At 42.2% G+C, this 21,186-nt stretch overlaps 1 protein-coding gene across 5 annotated transcripts in view; it reads right to left on the reverse strand.

Moving 5' to 3' along the window:
• Positions 1-21,186, reverse strand: part of ldlrad4a (low density lipoprotein receptor class A domain containing 4a) — a 363,373-nt gene that overhangs the window by 216,297 nt on the left and 125,890 nt on the right. For 4 of the 5 annotated variants that reach the window (XM_080194694.1, XM_080194692.1, XM_080194693.1 and 1 more), the window contains one exon: positions 5,604-5,744. In XM_080194694.1, coding sequence (XP_080050820.1) covers positions 5,604-5,744 — 141 coding nt within the window. Of the gene's footprint in view, positions 1-5,603; positions 5,745-16,353; positions 16,415-21,186 lie in introns of those variants that run through there. The other variant, XM_080194691.1, reaches the window with a different exon arrangement.

The following is a 21,186-nucleotide window of genomic DNA, read 5'->3' on the forward strand; positions in this document are numbered from 1 at the left end:
GTTCTATTCACAAACAGGGCATATAAGGACACAAACTCAATTTACAAAATAATGATTGGAATGCGAGTCTTTACATGTAATCAAGCCTTAAAGGTACAGGCAATGTGAGTGGACAGAACGTTAAGCACAGGTTAAAGAGATGCGCATTGTCTCCAGACAGGACAGTTAGTGAGATTTTGCAAGTCCAGGCAAGTTATGGGGGTGATAGGTAATGTGACATGAACCCAAAATCCTGGTTGAGGCCATCCTCATGTGTGCAGAACTTGGCTATCAGTCTCTGCTCAGCGACTCTGTGCTCTCGTGTGTCATGAAGGTCACCTTGTAGAATGCTTATTCAAAGATCAGAGGCTGAATGCCCATGACTGCTGAAGTGTTCCCCAACAGGAAGAGAACGCTCTTGCCTGGTGATTGTTCAGCAGTGTTCATTCATCTGTTGTCGTAGCGTCTGCATGGTCTCCCCAATGTACCATGCCTCGGACATCCTTCTTGTAGCTATCAGATAGACAATGTTGGCCGAGTTGCAAGAGTACGTACCAGTTTCCTGATGGATGGTGTTCTCACGTGAGATGACAGCATTCGTGTCGATGATCTGTCACGTCTTGCAGAGGTTGCTGTGGTAGGGTTGTGTGGTGTCATGGTCACTGTTCTCCTGAAGGCTGGGTAGTTGCTGTGGACAATGATCTGTTTGAGGTTGTGCAGTTACGCTGCAGGAAAGGGTGTCCCGAGGCATGGTACACTGGGGAGACCATGCAGATGCTACGACAACGAATGAATGAACACCGCTCGACAATCACCAGGCAAGAGCATTCTCTTCTTGTTGGGGAACACTTTAGCGGTCATGGGCATTCGGTGTCTGATCTTGGGGTAAGCATTTCCAATGCAGCCTTCATGACACACAACAGCGCTGAGTCGCTGAGCACAGACTGATAGCCAAGTTCCGTATACATGAGGACAACTTCAACCGGGATCTTGTGCTCACGTCACACTATCTGTAACCCCCAAGACTTGCCTGGACTTGCAAAATCTCACTAACTGTCCTGTCTGGAGACAATACACATCTCTTTAACCTGTGCTTAACACTCTCTCCACTCACATTGTCTGTACCTTTAAGACTTGATTACGTGTAAAGACTCGCATTGCAATCCTTTTTTTGTAAATTGAGTGTCTTTATATGCCTTGTTTGTGAATAGAACTCCCACTCATCTGATGAAGGGGCAGCGCTCCGAAACCTAGTGGCCTTTGCTACCAATAAACCTGTTGGACTTTATCTGATGTTGTGAGACTTCTTACTGTGTTTACTCCAGTCCAACGCCGGCATCTCCACATCATGATATGACAGGGACATGTCTGTCCTCCACTACACTTCCTGAAGTTGATGACCATCTCCTTCATTTTGTTGACATTGAGAGATTATTGTCGTCACACCAGTTCACCAGATTTTCTATCTCTTTCCTGTACTTTGCCTCATCATTGTTTGAGATCCGACCCGCTACAGTCGAGGCGTTGGTGGGCTTTCTTACTATAACATCGGCATGGATGGACCAAGACAGGTTGTTAGTGATCTGGACACTTAGAAACCTGAAACTCTCAACCATTTCCACTTCGTCCTCTACTATGCTTGCCGAAGTCAATGTGTATTCAGAATGTGGGTTTAAGCAAATTGTTTTTGACGTTTGCATAAATAAAATAAAGGGGGAAGGATGTAGTAATTGTGGGCTCTGTCTCTTTAAGACAGTACAGCAGAAGTGGGTCACCTGGCTTGAGGGACCAATCACACCACAGAGTGGAGTCCTCTCTTGTGCAGAATCAGAACAGCGGTGTAATAAGCACACAAGAACTGAGGCGCCACCCCAAGACAGCCTTGGCTGCTATTCCCTGTATCTGATTTCTGTTCATCAATAAATACCTTTGTTCCTAACAAAGCCTGAAATTTCTTGATCATTTGATGGGTGCCACGCGATTACACTCTCCGTTACTTTCTTTTTAAACAGAGGTGAGCTGAGTCTGAGGCGAAGTCAGGCAATGTTTTTGGAGTGGAAATAGGTGGTCTTAGTGATTACACAGGTATGTAGTTGGAAGCTCACCTTGGCATCAAATATGACACCAAATCTGTGAGCAATCTGGTTTAATCCCAGACTTTGTAATTATTTTATTATTATTAGTGTCACAAGTAGGCTTACATTAATACTTTAATGAAGGGACTGTAAAAATCCCAGTGAGGAATGGAGTCGATTGCTAGGTGATGGATTATAAAGTGGAGACCAAAACAATGGCTTCAGTCTACCCCAATATTTAACTGGAATAAATGTATTCCTATGCAGTAATGGAGGTCAAATAAGCAGCCTGATAATTTAGCAACACTGGAGGAATCAAGTGAAGTAGTGGTAGAGTTGGGTGCAGTCGGTGTACATGTGAAAACTAATGTTGTTCTTTTTGGATGATGTTACCAAGGCCAAGGTTAGATTCTTGGCGGTCAACAGAGGTAATGGTACAAAGTGGGAAGAAGCCACTCCAGATGATTCACGAATGTCCAAAATAAGGTTGGCCATAAGAGTCACTGGCACAACCTGAGATCCACTAGATTTCTGATCAGGGCGACCTTAAAACATGGCGCCCCAATCTCCGAACAGCTGAGTTTTGCTGGTGTGTTTAAGCCCTGCCCATCGCTATGACAGCGTGAATTACACCCCCTTGATTTTTTTTGGCAGAGTGGTAGAACCTGGAGAGAAAACTCTGGGGAGAAACACACCGATTTTCTCGCCAGAACACACTGCCATTTTTTGTAAGATTTTGCCTTATGTATTTTGCCAGATTCTGACAGGAGCAAGAGGAAATACCATTTTATGAAAATGCAAGTTTTTATAAAAGCAGTGCTAACTTGAAGGCTGCAAAATTTGATTTCTGATCTATCCATAAGAGCATAAGAAACAGGAGCAGGAGTAGGCCATCTAGCCCTTCGAGCCTGCCCCGCCATTCAGTAAGATCATGGCTGATCTGACGTCGCTCAGTTCCACTTTCCCGCTTTCTCCCCATAACACTTAATTCCCTTGCCTACCAAAAACCTATCTGCCTGTGTCTTAAATACATTTAGCGAGGTAGCCTCCACCACTTCAACGGGCAGAGAATTCCAGAGATTCACCAGCCTTTGAGTAAAGAAGTTCCTCCTCAACTCCGTTCTAAACTGCTCCCCCCTTATCTTGAGGCTGTGCCCTCTAGTCCTGCTGTCCTTTCTAAGCGGGAAGAATCTCTCTACCTCTACCCTATCCATCCCCTTCATTATCTTATACGTCTCAAGAAGATCCCCCCTCATCCTTCTAAACTCCAACAAGTACAGACCCAGTCTATTCAGCCTCTCTTCATAGTCCAACCCCCTCATCTCCGGTATCAGCCTAGTGAACCTCCTCTGCACTCCCTCCAAGGCCAAAATATCCTTGCGCAAGTGCGGCGACCAAAACTGCCCACAGTGAGGCTGCGGCCTCACCAGTGCCCTGTACAGTTGCAGTATGACCTCCCTGCTTTTATAATCTATCCCCCTCGCTATAAAGGCCAGCATCCCATTCGCCTTCTTGATCACCTGCTGCACCTGCAGACTGGGTTTTTGCGACTCATGCACAAGGACCCCCAGGTCCCTTCCAGGACTAACTGCCTTATTTTTCTCAAGCCCAAATATAATCCTTAGACTAAACACATGTATTGAATAAATATAACTGACTGAGCAAGTATACATTGTACAACCTTAATGCATAAAAATGTATATCATAAAAAAATCCAGGTATTCAAAATGGAGCTGGTACTTTTACATAGATATTTATTGAATATAGAAAGCATTATGAACATATAAGTGCATCTTTTAATATGCTAATCTGCTTTAATTTAAAACAAGTTAATTTAGGACCAAGTCATAAATAACTTCCTAATGCTCTTACAGGCGAGATCAGCAAATTAGGAAGTAACACAACATTCATTCCAGCCAGATGTTCATTGAACTACAAACCACAATTAATGTTTGATTTAAAACTTCATGCTATAGGTAGGAATAACATTTTTTCCAGTAGTTTAGCATATTTTATAACCTTAATTTGGGATTTATAGTCAATCCCCACAAACAAAATGTAATAGCTTTCCAAATGTTCAGTATACATAACACATAGTATGTGATGCACCTTTTGCAAAAAATAATGGAACATCAATATATTCCTTAGTCCCATCATTTCATTACTTGTTTTAAAGGGGTTTCAGTTATGGGGCGATTTGGGGATGACAATTTTTCAGTGGAGCAGAAAAATTACTTGGTAATGGTGTTCAAGGTTGTTAAGGGTTATGACTGGCGAAGATTGCATCCATTTGATTGACAGGGTATGGAAAATAGAGCACAAATATAAAGATCACAAAAAGAATTGGGGGGGGGGAGGACAACGATCATGGTGAAAGATTAGCATACACTTGTCTGTGCTGCACGACCTTATAAAAATATACGACCATGTCGATTGCACACCACCTTCAAGATGCAAGGTAAATTATTGTCTTTGCATACTATGCTCTTCAACTTATCAAAGCTCTTTTAATGAACAAGAGCAAGGAGGTCACCATTCCACACCACCAAACCCCGCCACCTCAGTCCTGCCAAAGAAAAAGTGGCAAATTTGATATGGTGGTATAGGCCTAACCTCAATATAAAGGAACAACACATGCTGAACAATAGCTCTTTCAAAGGAACTTAATAAATAGATATTTACAATGGAGGGTCGATTAACTCCTGAAGATATTTATAAATACTCAACTCTTGGGATATTTTTATAATGCCACAGTAAATTTTAAAAAATACCACTGATAATATTGTTGCGCATAACATAATCATAAAACTGCCCTGGCACTGATAAAATAAAAATGACTAAAGTTATCAACTTAATACATTACTTCAACACTATAAAATATTGTTACTTTTCTTTAATAAAGTGATTTCAACTTCTTTCCTGATTACTTTTCATTCATGAAAAATATGATGCAAACACTGATTTTGGAGGATGTGAAGTGCTTTGATTCCATCATATGCAAGTATCCCTGTGCAACTTGAATAATTTTCCTCACCATGCTGTGTATTTATAAGTGAAAAATATTTTCCGAAAACATTCATGAAGATGGTTCTGCTTTTAAATCAAGTAGGTTCATGGTCCAGGTTAATTTTTTAAACTTTAAATTTTAACTAACTAAATTGCTACAAAACATCAAGTTCAATATCAAGAGCAAAACACAAGTTTCACGCTAATACTAAGAACAAATTCCATCTGCAACAAGTGCCACTTGTTGCTCTGTCAAGACCAGTGCTGAATGTACTCTATTGACTACCCTGTTGACAATTTAATTTCAACTGCTATTTCCAGTATTTCAAAAACATTTAATCTAATTCAAAGCATCAGTATGGTATAATATCTATTAATGTGGTAAATACACAGGTCTCAAAACAAATTTCTTAAAGCCTCAAATAATACCACATGCTGCAATCTCATTTTCAAACAAAGTGAAGTGAGTGAGGATAAAAACATTGCTATTTTTCTAACTGTCCAATGCAGTAATGTATAATACAAGCTCAGTTCAACACTTACAGTTAAAGATTGTTGGAGGTGGATGTTCAGTTACTAGTGGGCAGTTTTCTTCATCACTATTATCTCCACAATCATTTAGTTGGTTGCAAATCAAATTTCCAAATTTCAAACACCTGTCGTTGGTGCAGTGGAATTTGCACTCTGTAAAAAAAATGTCATTATTTACTGTCAGGCATTATCCATTAAATAATCTTCAATTCTCAACAGACACTATTAAAAAGAATTTGCTGAAGAGTTTTAGAATTCCAGAATTTTTAAACATTTGAAACTATGACATTTTGCAATGGAATACTACAAAATAAGTCAGACTACTACATCACGTTTACAATAATCAATTACAGTACAGTATTTAATACTTCTATTGAAAACAAATGCAGTTAATTACATAAGATTCCACAGCAAGGAATTTGAGATCAGCAAAGTCCTACAAACAGAAAGTAGGTTCTTTTTTCTCTTGCTTAGCTATAAACATGAGATGACAAATGTCTTTTACTTTACATCCAGATCATTCCCTGAGTTATTCATTAATAAACACATATCTGATTTATGTGGATAGATCATTAGTGTGGTTCACAAATCCCAACTGAGGAGGACTGCTGAGATGTGATGTAGGTCATCACTGCACTCCAAGTACCTAATGGAATTGAGTTCTGCATTCAAAGACTAACTGTCATCAAAGCTCACCACAGCTAGAGATTAAATTAATAATCAGTTAATCTTTTCTCAGTCATTTTGATTGCAAAAAAAATGCTGGCCAGGATATCTGGAGAACTCCTTACTGGTTCTTTAAATTGTGGCATTGGAAATTTTAGGCAACAAGGGTTTTGCTTAACTATGTCGATTGAAAGAAACCATCTGTTCCATGCGGTGGATAAAATGGTTTATGCCCCAGTCCGTTACTCACAAAGGAATGACATCTGAGATGATGGCCATGATTCTCCCATCCTGTTGCACTAATTTTTTAGCGTAGCAGGCTGGGAGATTCTCGCATTGGCTGATTTGAGGGGTTCACGCAAGTGTTCATTTGCTCAGTCTCCCAGCGCCTGATTTCCATCGGCATCGGCTCTGCACCAGAAATCAGCGGGGAGGTGCATTGACCATTTACATAGTCATTGTAATATAATTTAAATATGAATAACAGGCCCGGAGACATCTGCACCAGGTATTTCTCTCCAGCGGGGATTACAGTAGCTCCCCACTTTCGGAGAGGTAGCGGCCCGACCCACTGGAGTGAAGGGGGGGTAACCATTCCCCTCTCCCACCGAGGATTGGGTGTGACTAGCTTGGCACTGCCCATCAAGTATGGGCAATGCAGAGGGGCAGGGCCTAGGGGGCAATCGTGGGGGTGGGATATCCTGATGCCACTCTGCACAGGGATCAGTGGGAGAAGCAGGGAGGTCAACAATCGGTGGGGGGTGCAGAAAGCCAGTGTTATGGTCGTCTTGGAGTTGGCCAGCGATTCAGCTGCTCAGCAGTCAGTATGCCATCAGTGCGGGGCCATTGCATATGTGCTGATCTCAGCACTGACAGATTGGCGCATGCACAGTGGCCCACTCAGCACATTTTTCAGCCTTTCCAGCGGGGATAGGCCGTGTCTCCTAGTTTTTAATGACATTCACGCTGGTGGCCTCTACAGTGTAGAATGTGGGAGATTCTTCTGAATTCCTACTGAAAAAAGCAGCATGAATTACCCCAGTTTTCATGCAAACTTGACACAGTTTTTTTTGGGAGAATTCCATTCCATGGCTTTAGCAAGCCACATTACCAATAGGCAACTGTTCACAAAGGCATGTCTCCAGATATCTTACTTTTCATAAAAAGAAAAAACACATTGCATGCACTACTGTTTGCAGTTGCAGGTTACCCACATACATGGTCTACGAAAAAATCATTTGCAAAGTTGTTTATTCTAGTCTGTCTCACTTTCATCTGTCTTTACACCAGCCAGAGTGGGATTGAAACATGATAATTTGAAGCAGTGTGATAATTTGGTCCAGATTGGGAGAAGGTGCTTTTTCTCTTTTTGTTTTATGTTCTTTCTTCTTGCTTTGTAACTGCTAATCTGAGGGAGATATCCAGAGAGTATCTTGGGAAGGTAAGTGATATAGAGACCTATCTCAAGTATCTGCAGCAATAAGTGAAGCTAAGAGTTTAATCAATTTTCTTAAATAATTTAATTGGTTGTAGAAATGTTCATCAGTGCTGCACTTGTGAGATGTGGGAGATCTGTGATGCTTCCAGCAACTCAGGCAACTACACCTGCAGGAAGTGCACCCAATTGCAGCTCCTCACAGACCACATGGATAGGTTGGAGCAGCAGTCAGATGCATTTTGGAGTATGATCGTGGAGGAAAGCGAGTTTTAGAGATGTGGTGAAACCCAACGTGCAGGCAGATAGATGAGTGACCACTAGAAGGGACTGGCAGTCGGTGCAGGAATCCCTTGTGGTCGTCCTCCTCACTAACAAGTATACCATTTTGGATTCTGCTGGGAGAATGGTCTATCAGGGGATAACAGCAGCCGCAGCCAGAGGAGTGGCACCACAGCTGGCTCTGTTGTTAAGCAGGGAGGGACAAAGAGCATTAAAGCAATAGTTATAGGGGACTCTACAGTTAGCTGTCAATGTGAAAGAGATTCCAAGATGGTATGTTGCCTTTCTGGTTCCAGGGTCGAGGACGTCCCTGAAAGCATTCTGAAGAGAAAGGATGAACAGCGAGAGGTTGTGGTACATATTGGTACTAACAACATAGGTAGGAAGTGTAATGAGGTCCTGCAACAGCAGTTTAGGGAGTTAGTGGAAAATTAAAAAGCAGGACCTCCAGGGTTGTAAAATCCCTGTGCCAAGAGGCTAGAAATAGGAAGATAGTACAGCTCAATATGTGGCTGAACAGCTAGTGTGGGAGGAAGGGTTTCAGCTATCTGGACCACTGGGATCTCTTCTGGGCAGGTAGAACTTGTACATGAAGCACAGATTACACCTAAACTGGAGGGGCATAAATATTTTGGCTAGGAGGTTTGTTGGTGTCACATGAGAGGATTTAAACTAGTGTGGCAGGAGAGATTGGGGGGGGGGGGGGGGGGGGGGCGGAAGGAGGAGAACCAAAACAAAGGTGAATTAACTGAAGGGGAACCAGAGAGTAGAACCAGTAAGACTCAGAGGAAGAGAAGGCAGGGTGTGGTTGCTGATCAAAGAGGGTCTGGTGGACTGAAGTGCATCTGTTTCAATGCGAGAAGTGTACCTTGTAAGGTAGATGAGTTTAGAGTTTGGATTAGTACTTGGAACTATGATGTTGTTGCCACTATAGGAGACTTTCCTACAGAGGGAAGGACAGGATTAGCAGTTTAATGTTCCAGAATACAGATGTTTCAGGTGGGATAGAGGGAGACATAAAAGGAATGGGGAAGTTGCACTACTGGTTAAGGAGGATACTGGTTAAGGACAGGAAAGGGGCAAGGTATTAAATGAGTTCTTTGCATCAGTATTCACCAAAAAGGACTTGGGGGATAAGTCTGGGGAAGGGTATGTAGATAGTTTGAGTCATGTTGAGATCAAAAAGGAGGTGGTATTAGGGATCTTGAGAAACATTAAGGTAAACAAGTCCCTAGGGCCTAATGGGATATATCTCAAAATACTCAGAGGGGCAAGGGAGGAAATTGCTGGGGCCTTAAGAACATAAGAACTAGGAGCAGGAGTAAGCCATCTAGCCCCTCGAGTCTGCCCTGCCATTCAATAAGATCATGGCTGATCTGTCGTGTTTCAGTTCCACATTCCCGCCCTATCCCCATAACCCTTAATCCCCTTGCCTATCAAAAACCTATCAACCCGCGTCTTAAATATATTTAGCGAGGCAGCCTCCACCACTTCAACGGGCAGAGAATTCCAGAGATTCACCACCCTTTGAGTGAAGAAGAGCTACCTCGCTAAATATATTTAATTCACGGGTAGATAGGTTTTTGATAGACAGGGGAATCAAAGGTTATGCGGAGAAAGCTGGAAAGTGGAACTGATTCACTTCAGATCAGCCATGATCTTACTGAATGGCGGGGCAGGCTCGAAGGGCTAGATGGCCTACTCCTGCTCCTATTTCTTATGTTCTTATGTTCAAAGAAGATGTATGAGGAAGTATTTTGCACAGAGGATGGTGGGTGCCTGGAACATGCTGCCAGAGGAGGTAATGGAAGCAGATATGATAGTGACTTTTCAGTGGCATCTTGACAAATACATGAATAGGATAGGAATAGAAAGATATGGTCTCCGGAAAGGTACGGGGTTTTAGATTATTTGAGCAGCATGGTCAGTGCAGGCTTGGAGAGCCAAAGGGCCTGTTCCGCTGCTGTAATTTTCTTTGTTGTTTGTATTGTGATCAAGACTACAAACAGAATATTCAAGAAAATTCACATTTAGGTGGGACAGGCAAAAAGGAAAAGGAGGTGGTTAGGATTGTGTGAGGGATGGGATCAGTATACTAGTAAGGGAAAATCTCCGATTGGAAGAACAAAATATGGAATCTGTTTGGGTGGAGCCAAGAAGCAGCAATGGGCAGCAAACATTAGTACAAGTTGTTTTGTAGGCCACTAAACAGCAGTGGTAGTATGGGAGATGGCATTATTTAAGAGATTAAAGCAGCAAGTAGCGTGGGTAATATAGTAATTATGGGTGACTTAAATCTAAATATAGACTGGGTAAACTTAATGAGCATTACTGCTGTGGAGAACGGGTTTCTGGACCAAGTTAAGGACGGTTTTGTAGAGCAGTGTCTTGAGGAATTCCTGAGAAAACAGACTATTTTAGACATGGTATTATGTATGGTAAAAAGGTTCATTAACAATTTTGTTGTAAAAGAACTTAGGGATGAGTGATCATAATATGATAGAATTTTACATGTTTGTTTTAAAGTGAAGTAGTTTAATGTAAAACCAGGTGTTAAATTTGAGCAAAGGAAATTATCAAGTTATGAGGGTCAAATTGGCTAAGTGGATTGGGAAAATACATTAAAAGATATGACAGTACATTGGCAATAGCAAGAGTTACATAGTTTACAAGCAAATATACCAGGAGTTTACAAGCAAATATATGAGGAAAAAACAAAAATGGAATGTAAAATCTTCCATAGGTATGTAAAAAGGAAATGTTTGGCTAAGACAAATGTAAGTCCATTAAAGGCAGAGTCAGGAGAATTTATAATGGGAATAGAGAAATGGCAGAGAAGTTAAATTATTACTTTGTGTCTGCCTTCATTGAGGAAAATACAAGAAATCACCCAGAATTAGAGATCCAAGGGACTAAAGAGAATGAAGAACTGAAGGAAACAAGTGTGAGTAAGAAAGTTGGGGGTGTTTGGGAAAAATTATTGGACTGAAGGTTAGTAAGTTCCCAGGACCTGATATTCAACATCCCAGTGTTGAAAAAGGCAGCAATGAAGATGGTGGATATATTGATTTTCCAAAATTCTATAGATTCTGGAAAGGTTCCTGTAGTTTAGAAAAAGGGAGAAAGAGACAAAATGGAAAACAACAGACCTGGTTAGCTTTGTATAATAGTAGGGAAAATACCAGAATCTGTTATAAAGGATTTGATACGTGGACACATGGATAATAATGATTTGATTGGGCATGGACAACATGGACTTATGAATGGGAAAGCACATTTGACGGAATCTTTTGAAGATGTTAGTAACAGAATTGATAAAGGGGAATCAGTGGATGTAACGTACTTGGATTTTCAGAAGGCCTTCACTAAATTCCTCCACAGGAGATTGGTTAGCAAAACTAAAGCACATGGGATAGAAGGTAACATACCGACATGGATTAAGAGTTGGTTAACAGACAGAAAATAGAGTAGGAGTAATAGAGGCATTCTCACGTTGGCAGGCTGTGACTAGTGGCGTACCACATGGATCAGTACTTAAGTCCCAGCTGTTCACAATATTTATCAATGATTTGAATGTGGAGATCAAATGTAATGTTTCCAAGTTCATGGAAGTCACAAAGCTGGGAGGAATATATGTTGTGAAGAAGATGCAAAGTGGCTTTAAAGAGATTTGGACAGACTTAGAGACATACCTTCGCTTGAAATCCAAAGCCCATATTTTGCCCAACCTTCCTAACTCAGGCCGGGTGAGACTGAAACAGTAAAGCAGCTCAGGGGCTCCAGCAGTGAAGTCTTAAAGGAGCATAGCAAAGAAGGACACCCTCCTCTTTTTATGGCACAAGCTGGCATAAAGCAGGTGAGTTTAAAAGGATGATTGAAGGTGAGAGGGTAAATTTCAAAGGTAAGTACGAATGCGGGAGGCGTGTTGGGTCAGGCCTAGTTAGGGAGGGCATTTGAATCGGGGGGTGGTGCTTGGTTGGTGGGAGAGTTGTGGGGCCCTTTAAGGATTCGAACGTGCCGAAGTCAGCGAATTAAATCACTTTGTCAGATGATTCCCAGCCCAGTACAATTGTCCAGGGGAAGTTAAACCTTCTGGACAATATCTATGATGCTGGGGACCTCCAGAGGAAGCCAAGATGGATTATCCACTTGGCAACTCTGGCCGAAGTACATTGTGAATGCAACATTTTTGCACTGCTTTGCTGAGCTCCACCACCATTGAGGATGGAATATTTGCGGAGCCTTTTCTTCCAGCGAACTGTTTAAATGTCCACCACCATTCACAGCTGTATGTGGCAGGACTACAGAACTTAGATTTGATAAGTTAGTTATGGGGTCACTTAGTTCTGTCTGTTACTTGCTGCTTATGTTGTTAGGCACCAAGTAGTCCTTCACCAGGTTGACACCTCATTTTAGGTATGTTTGGTGTCGCCCCTCCTGCACTCTGCATTGAACCAGAGCTGGTCCCCTGATTTGGTGGTAATGTTAGAGAGGAGATGTGAAGTGATAGATTATGGCTGAGTACAATTCTGCTGCTGATGATGACCCATATCACCTCATGGATGCCCACTCTTGAGCTGCCAGATCTGTTCAAAGTCTATCCTATTAGGCACTGTGTCAGTGCCACACAACACAACATTTGGGAATTTGGTTCAAAGTAGGAACTTGGTGCTTGGGGGCAAAAGGTGTTTTAGGTGAGGTTTACACTAAGAAGTAAAGCATGCTGAGTGGGGATTTCGGAGAAGGGTGGGGAAGAGTGCTTTTCTCTTCTACTCTTTTTCAGACTCCATGTTGGTGCAGCAAATCAGTAAATAGTATTATTAGAAACTGTAACTTATATCAGTATTGTAAACTCCTAAAACCTATTGGCAAGTGCAGGCTTTATTAATTATAAATTAATTAGCAATTATTAATGAATTAACACATATTAGAAATGGCAGGGCAGATGATGTGGTGTGAACATAGAACGTGGGGGATTCCAGATACCAACATGATCCAAGGCAAACACATCTGCAATAAGTGCCTGCAGATGCAGGAACTTTGGCTCTGAGTTACTGAGCCGGAGGCCAAGCTGCACTTGCTGTAGTACATCAGGGAGGGGGAAAGTTACCTGGAGAGTATTTCAGGAGTCAGTCATACCCCTTAGGGCGGCACGGTAGCACAGTGGTTAGCACTGTTGCTTCACAGCTCCACGGTCCTGGGTTCGATTCCCGGCTCGGGTCACTGTCTGTGTGGAGTTTGCACATTCTCCTCGTGTCTGCATGGGTTTCCTCCGGGTACTCCGGTTTCCTCCCACAGTCCAAAGATGTGCGGGTTAGGTTGATTGGCCATGCTAAGAAATTTCCCCTAGTATCCAGGGATGCGTAGGTTAGATGGATTAGTGGGTATAATATGGGGGTAGGGTGGGATTGTGTGCGGTGCAGACTCGATGGACTGAAGGGCCTCTTTCTGCACTGTAGGGTTCTATGTTCTATAGGATAGCCAGTGGTCAGAGATAGAGGGTGTACTGCAAATGAGGCAAATAAGGGGGCTGAGAAAATCCTTAAAATTGACCAACTTGGAGGCTTTTTTCAGCTAGTTTGGATGAGGGTGAAGGCTGCAGAATGGATGAGCTAACTGGCCATGGTATCCATTACAGGATGCCACTCAAGTGGGGAAAATTATAAGGAATATAGTGGTAGTATAATCAGAGTGATTATCACCATTCCCTGTAGTAAAGAGCGTAAATCCAAACAGCTGTGTTGGCTGCCCAGTGCCAGGGTTCAGGACATCTGGCAGGAGTGGCACAGTGACACAGCGGTTAGCACTGCTGCCTCAGTGTCAGGGAACTGTGTTTGATTCCCAGCTTGGGTCACTGTCTGAGTTTGCACATTCTTCCCGTATCTCATGGGTTTCCCCCGGGTGCTCTGGTTTCCCCCCACAATCTGAAAGACATGCTGGTTAGGGGCATTGACCCAAACAGGCGCCGAAGTGTGGCGACTAGGAGAATTTCACGGTAACGTCATTGAAGTATTAACATAAGCCTTATGTATGACTAGTAAATAAACTTTATCTGCTTAGGGCTGCAGAGGAACTTGCAGCAAGAGGGGAAGGACCCAGTCATTGTTGTCCACAAAGGCAGCAACGGTATAAGCAGGACAAAGGAGGTTCTGCATTGTCAGTATGAGAAGTCAGGCACCAAATTAAGAAGCAGAACCTCAAAGATCGTAATCTCTGGATTATTACCTGCTTCATGTGCAAATTGGCATAGGACAGATCAGATTAGGGAGATGAATGCGTGACTCAATGACTGGCATGGGAGAAATGGGTTCTGGTTTGTGTGACACCAGCACCGATACTGGGGAATGTTAGATTTGTACCATTGGGACAATCTATACCTGAACTGTGCTGTGTTCTTGTGAGCCGCAAAATGGGGAAGTAGTGAGGGTTTTAAACAATGTAGTGGGGGCAAGTAATGAAATCAGGGAAGATGTGGTAATCTAAGGATAAAAACAAGGCAAAAGAAAAAGGTATTATTAAATGAAAAATGGACTGTGATAGAAAAGGACAGAGGGTACAAATCTAACATCAGAATAAAATGATAAAACCAATCAGAATGCATGAAGCATTTGAAACAAAAAGATAAACTGACAGCACACAGAGAAATAAAGATGGACAATTTGATAGCTATTACAGAGACACGGCTGTAGAAGGACATGGATTGAGTATTAAAGAATCCAGGACATTTAGGAAGGACAAGAAGTGAGGAAAAGATGGAGGAGTTAATTAGGGGGATGATCAGGAAACTAAGATGTGGAAATGGTTTGGGTAGAGATGAGAAATGGCAAAGGCAAGAAATCACTTGTGAGAGTTATGTACAGGTCCAGAGGGATTCACAAGAATGATCCCTGGAATTAAGAGCTTGTCGTATGAGGAATGGTTGAGGAATCTGGTTCTGTACTCATTGGAGTTTAGTAGGATGAGGGGGGATCTTATTGAAACTTACAGGATATTGCAAGGCCTGGATCTTTCTGCTAATGGGAAAAACTCAAACCAGAAGGCACAACCTCAAACTAAAGGGACAATCCTCTAAAACAGAGATGAGGAGGAATTTCTTCAGCCAGAGAGTGAATCTGTGGAACTCTTTTCCACAGAAGGCTGTGGAAGTCAGGTCACTGAGTGTCTTTAAGACAGAGATAGATAGGTTCTTGATTAATAAGGGGATCAAGGGTTATGGGGAAAAGGCAGGAGAATGGGGATGAGAAAAATATCAGCCATGATTGAATGGTGGAACAAACTTGATGGGCCAAATGGTCTAATTCTGTTCCTATGTCTTCCGGTCATACAAGAAAAAAATAATAGGAGTTTATCATAAAGGTAATAATTATATTCATTTACAAGATGTGAGCATCACTGGCTGGGCCAGCATTTATTGCCCATCCCTAACTGCCCTCCTTTTCAGTGGATGTTTGAGAGACAACCACATTGCCGATCTGGAGCTACATGTAGGCTAGATGGGTAAGTACAGCACATTTCCTTCCTTAAAGGTCATTAATGAACCATAAGGGTTTTTCTAAAAATCGACAATGGTTTCATGGTATTCTGGACTCTTCCAAATTTTTTTTATTGAATTCAAATTCCACCATCTGCCATGTCAGGATTCAAACCCATGTCCCCAGAACATCAGTTGATTTTCTGGATTAATAGTCTAGGAATAATAACACTAGGCCATTGCCTCCCCATCTAATCTAATGCACTTTTCATCTTCCCATTTTGAATCCCTGTGAGTTTTGCTGTTTGTTCATTATCACTATTACCTTAGTGGGCTCCATTGACATGGGTCTTGCTTCTTCTATGGTTGTCTTCAAACCTTTCTCAGTCCACCTCTCAATTTATTCCATGTGATGAATTTTCTTCATCCTGTTTTGTATTAAACCCTCAATTTCTCCTTAATTTTTTTGCCAGGACAAGGCTGTCAGGTCCTCATTTCTCAATGTCTGTACTTGACTATCTTTCTCTCTCTCTAAAAAGACCCAATGACCCTTTGATTCCTGAATTTTTATCCTTGATATAACCTACTCAAATTGTCTTTCTGTTCATCTAGGGGAAGTGATGGTCTAATGGCATTATTACTAGACTATTAATCCAGAAACTCAGAAAATGTTCTGGGCACCTGGATTCAAATCCCACCACAGCAGATGAATTCAATTTTTAAAAATCTGGAATTAAGAATCTAACAATGACCTTGAAACCATTATCCAGACCCACAGCAATGTGGTTGACTCTTAACTGCCGTCAGGCAGCTAGGGTTTGGCAATAAGTGCTGGCCAGCCATCAAAGCCCAGGTCCCAAGAATGAATTAAAAAAAGGTGATTCTGATTATCTTCCATCTTCTCTCACCATGCTTCTTAAGTGTCCAGCTCAGGGTGCAACAGTCCACACCAATGACTCTATTAGACATTTCTTTCAGCCTCATGCTGCTGAACTTCCAGTCTGAAGAAAGATCTCTAAATGGGAAAAATTGGCAGTGATATCCCAGATGGCTGGAATCAATGTTGTTCACAATATAGTCTAAAATCAAAGGTATTGTACTGAAGTTTGCAAATGATAATAAATTAGAATGTGTAACAAATGGGTCTCAAGTCATGCCTCTTGCCAATGCTAGTCTAACCTTCAATTCCTGAATCTAACTTTAGGTGGATTGACCATGCTAAACTATCAGGGTTTGTAGCCTTTGCTATGTCTGGTCGACTCAGCTATTTCTTGATGTCATGTGGTGACTGTTAAATTGGCTGAAGGCAGGCATCAATTCCACTAGAGGAGGCCAGGAAGGATCATCCTTTTTGCAGTTCTAGCTTGGGTGTTGGTTGCCATTAGGTTGGTTGCATTGTACATATACTTCCAATGATCACTGGAGCTTCACACTTTCTCTTGAACAACAATCCCATGATGAGATGGGATGAGGATTGGTAGAGATATTTGAAATTGTAGAGATTTGATAGACTGGATTTGGGTCAACAGTTTCAATTTGTAGCTGTTGGATTGAAAGAAATTAGTTGGAAGAATGTTTCTAACTATGCAACATTGATATGGCAGGTGACTATTTCCTATACAAAAAACATACATAGAAAATAGAAGCAGGGGTAGGCCCTTTGAATCTGCTTTATCATTTGTTATGATCATGGCTGATCATTAGCAGGTACAAGGGGACCAATTCATTGCAGGCATTAGTGGAATAAAGGAAGTGTAGGGCGGAGCCTAAGAAAGCAATTAGCAAAGCAAAGAGAGGATATGAAAAAGCGCTGGCTGGTAATAGCAGGGAAAATCCCAAAGTATTCAAAAAGTATATCAATGGCATGAGAAAAACTAGGGAAAGATTAAGGCCCATTAAGGAGCAAGGGGGCAATCTCTGGTTGGAGCCAGGGGACATTGGTAGAGTGTTAAAATAGAACAGTACAGCACAGTACAGGCCCTTCAGCCCTCAATGTTGTGCCGAGCTATGTCCGAACCCAAGATCAAGCTATCCCACTCCCTATCGTTCTGGTGTGTTCCATGTGCCTATCCAATAACCACTTGAAAGTTCCTAAAGTGTCCGACTTCACTATCACAGCAGGCAGTGCATTCCATACCCCAAACAAATACTTCATATTCATCTTCACCCGAGAGAATGAGGATGAAGATATGGAATTCAGGGAGAGAGACTGTGAGGTTCTTGAGAAAATTGACATAGAAAAGGACAAGGTATTAGAGGCGTTGGCAGGCTCAACTGTGAACAAATCTCCAAGTTCAGATGAATTGTGCCCAGTCTGCTGTGGGAGGCAGGAAAGGAGATTCCACTCTAGCCACAGAGGTGGTGCCAGATGACTGCAGCACAGCCAATGTGATTCCATTATTTAAGAAGAGTTGTAGAGATAAGCCAGTAAACCACATACCAGTGAGTCTCATGTGAATGGCAGGGAAACTAATGGAGAAAATTCTGAAGGACAGCATCTATCTCCATTTGGAGAGGCAAGGTTTGATCAGGGGTAGTCAACATGGCTTTGTCAGAGGGAGGTCATGCCTGACAAATCTGATTGAGTTTTTTGAGGACATAACCAGGTGTGTAGATGAGGGCAATGCAGTTGATGTAGTTTATATGGATTTCAACAAAGCTTTTGACTTATAAATGACATAAATGCACACGGAACACAGGATAATTTGATAAAATGAATTCAAAATTAGCTCAGTTGGAGGAAACAGAGGATGATGACAGAAGGTTTCTTTAGTGACTGGAAGCCAGTGTCCAGTGGCATGCCACAGGAATCTATGCTGGATCCCCTCTTATTCATCACTTACTTAAACAACATAGATGATATAGGGAGTAGGATTAGTAAATTTGCGGATGACACAAAGATTGACAGATAGTTAACAGTGAGGTTGAGTGTCTTGGACAACAAGAAGATATAGACGGGATGACCAAATGGGCAAATAAATGGCAGATGGAATTTAACGCTCAAGTATGAGCTGATACACTTTGGAAGGAGTAATTTGACAAGAAAGTAGTCAATGAATAGCATGACGAGGAAGTTCTGTGGAACAAAAGAACCTTGGCCTGTTTGTCCATAAATCTCTGAAGACTGACGGGCATGTTAGTAGGGTGATGAAAAAGACATACGAGACACTTGCCTTTATCAATTGAGGCATAGATTGCAAAAGCAGGGAAGTCACGTTGGAGTTGTATAGCACTTCAGTGAGGCCACAGTTAAGAGTACTGTGTGTAGTTCTGATCGCCACATTATAGGAAGGATGTGATTGCACTGGAGGGGATGCAGAGGAGATTTGCCAGGATGCTGCAGCCTTGGATGGCACATTTAAGTTATAAAGAGAGGTTGAATAGGCTTGGGTTGTTTTTCTTGGAGAAAAGATGACTTATGGGCACTTATGACTCAAGGTGTACAAGATTATGAGGGACACTGACAGAATGGGTAAGGGGCAGCTGTTCTCCTTAGTTGAAGGGTCAGTCACAGGAGGACAAGTTTAAGGTGAGGGGCAGGAGTTTTAGAGAGGAAAAAAGGAAAAAACATTTTTACTCAGACGGTGGTGATGGTCTGAAATGAACTGCCAGGGAGGGTGTGAAAGTGAGTTGCCTCACATTCTTTACAAAGTTCACATCGTAAATTCAAGGCTATGGGCCAAGTGCTGGTAAATGGGATTAGGTGGGAGATCAGGTGTTTCACATATGTTGATGTAGGCTCGATGGCTAGCATCAGGCCTTCCCATGATTTAGCACCACGGTGGCAGAAATCGCATGTGCCAAGTCCAAAGACTGGCAGTGACATGGAGTCAAGTTTGCTGCCGGTAATGCTGTGGGGAATTCACAATTGTTGGTTCCCTGGATTTAAATGATTGAAGGCAGGATAGGTGTTGTGGAACAGGGGGTCATGGGGAATGGGATGTCATCGGGAGTGGGACAGGGATGTAGGCAGAAGGCAAGGGTAGGAAGGTGGCTTTCAGTGGCAACCCCCTTCCGGATGTGCCCAGTCAAAAAGATCTGGAAAAGCAACTGACAACACGGGACACCTATGTTATGCTGATAGAGTTTTCTTGGCAGCTTACAGAAGGAAGAGGAAAGCTGTCCAATTCACATTTAATCACTGAACCATCAGTAAATTCCTGTAGGCTCAGGGATAATTGGTGTGAATCGGCTCATTAATGCTGCAAGTGGGCAAGTTTCCCACTTGGGCCCATTTGCGCATAACTTATTCATGAAATATTTTTCCACCACCAGGAAACTGACACACCACCTCTCCTGCAATTAATTGGGTCTCATTGCCATGCCTCCTACAGCAACAGGCTGGATTAAATTCCATCCAATATTTCAGTTGGTTGACTGTAACAGTTCATTGACCTGAAACATTAGCTCTATTTATCTCCGTGGCTGTTGCCAGACTTGTTGAGTGTTTCCATCAAATAAACTGAATTGTTTAAATATCTTCTTCCAACCATTTTCAACCACCACTTTTGTCCAATTTACATAGCAAGCAATTACAAAGTGTTATGATTAAAGTATACAACTACTGAGGGTTAGAAGTCACCGTACTTTCAATTAATCTTAGAAATTATGGGTTGAATCTTTCTTTGGACTAGGGAAAACCCAACGTATGCACTTTTGTGGCTCGCAAACTGCACACCCGACCCATGTGTGATTTTACACTGTGGTCAGGTACGCAGTACAGGTCACAAGCCACACTGGAGTGAGATTGTGTAGGTGCAATGGTGCACCAGTTAGAATGCATGCCTCTGTTCTCCAACACTAACCCAGCTCCCAACAGTGTTTAAAGGTCCTCAAAACTTTACCACTCCCCCTCATTACAATCCATTCCCACATTAGCTCATGGTCCCTTAGGTCATCCATGCCAGCTTGATGCTCCCCTATATATCCTCCATAGCCACCCATCCAGTATGTAATAGGTACAGTCCTCAGCTTTCATGCAATGTCAATGGAATATATTTTACATTCCGTTTGGAAAAAAATCTCTGCACCATCTAATAAAACCCTGCATGTAATTGATCTTGAGAGAAAGAATATATTCTATCATGTGAAAAACCTTGTAATATTAGCTTGGGTTGACAAAGCACAAAGGGACAATCAAATTTTTGCAACTTCTTGAAACCAATTCATTCTCAGGTGAATGGAACACCATTGGCACTTGAAATCCAGCCAAGTATTGATAACAGCCACAGCTGATTACAATTTCAAAGCAAAGAGCCTCTCAATCAATGTAAAGGAGCAGATAATTAGATTTTTTCAAGTGTAGCTATTTTCCCTCTAAGTGTCAAAACCAGTATTTTTTATTTTAAATCAGCCGGAGCCATTTAAATCAATCAAAAAGACATGTGTCAGTCCCCCCACTGATTCCTCATTGTGCTAGTCTCCCCTGTAGAACTCTCTTTCTGGTTATATCACAGCTTGGTATGACCCCTGCTCTGCCCAAGACCACAAGGAACTACAAAAGATCGTGAATGTAGCCCAATCCATCACGCAAACCAGCCTCCCATCCATTAACTGTCTACACTTCCCACGACCTCGGCAAAGCAGCCAGCATAATTAAGGACCCCACGCATCCCTGACATTCTCTCTTCCACCTTCTTCCATCGGGTAAAAGATACAAAGTCTGAGGCCACGTACCAACCGACTCAAGAACAGCTTCTTCCCTGCTGCTGCCAGGCTTTTGAATATATTAAGTTGATCTT

The sequence above is a fragment of the Carcharhinus amblyrhynchos genome, chromosome 8 (genome assembly GCF_965287045.1).
Source record: "Carcharhinus amblyrhynchos chromosome 8, sCarAmb.v2.hapA, whole genome shotgun sequence".
Taxonomy (NCBI): domain Eukaryota; kingdom Metazoa; phylum Chordata; class Chondrichthyes; order Carcharhiniformes; family Carcharhinidae; genus Carcharhinus; species Carcharhinus amblyrhynchos.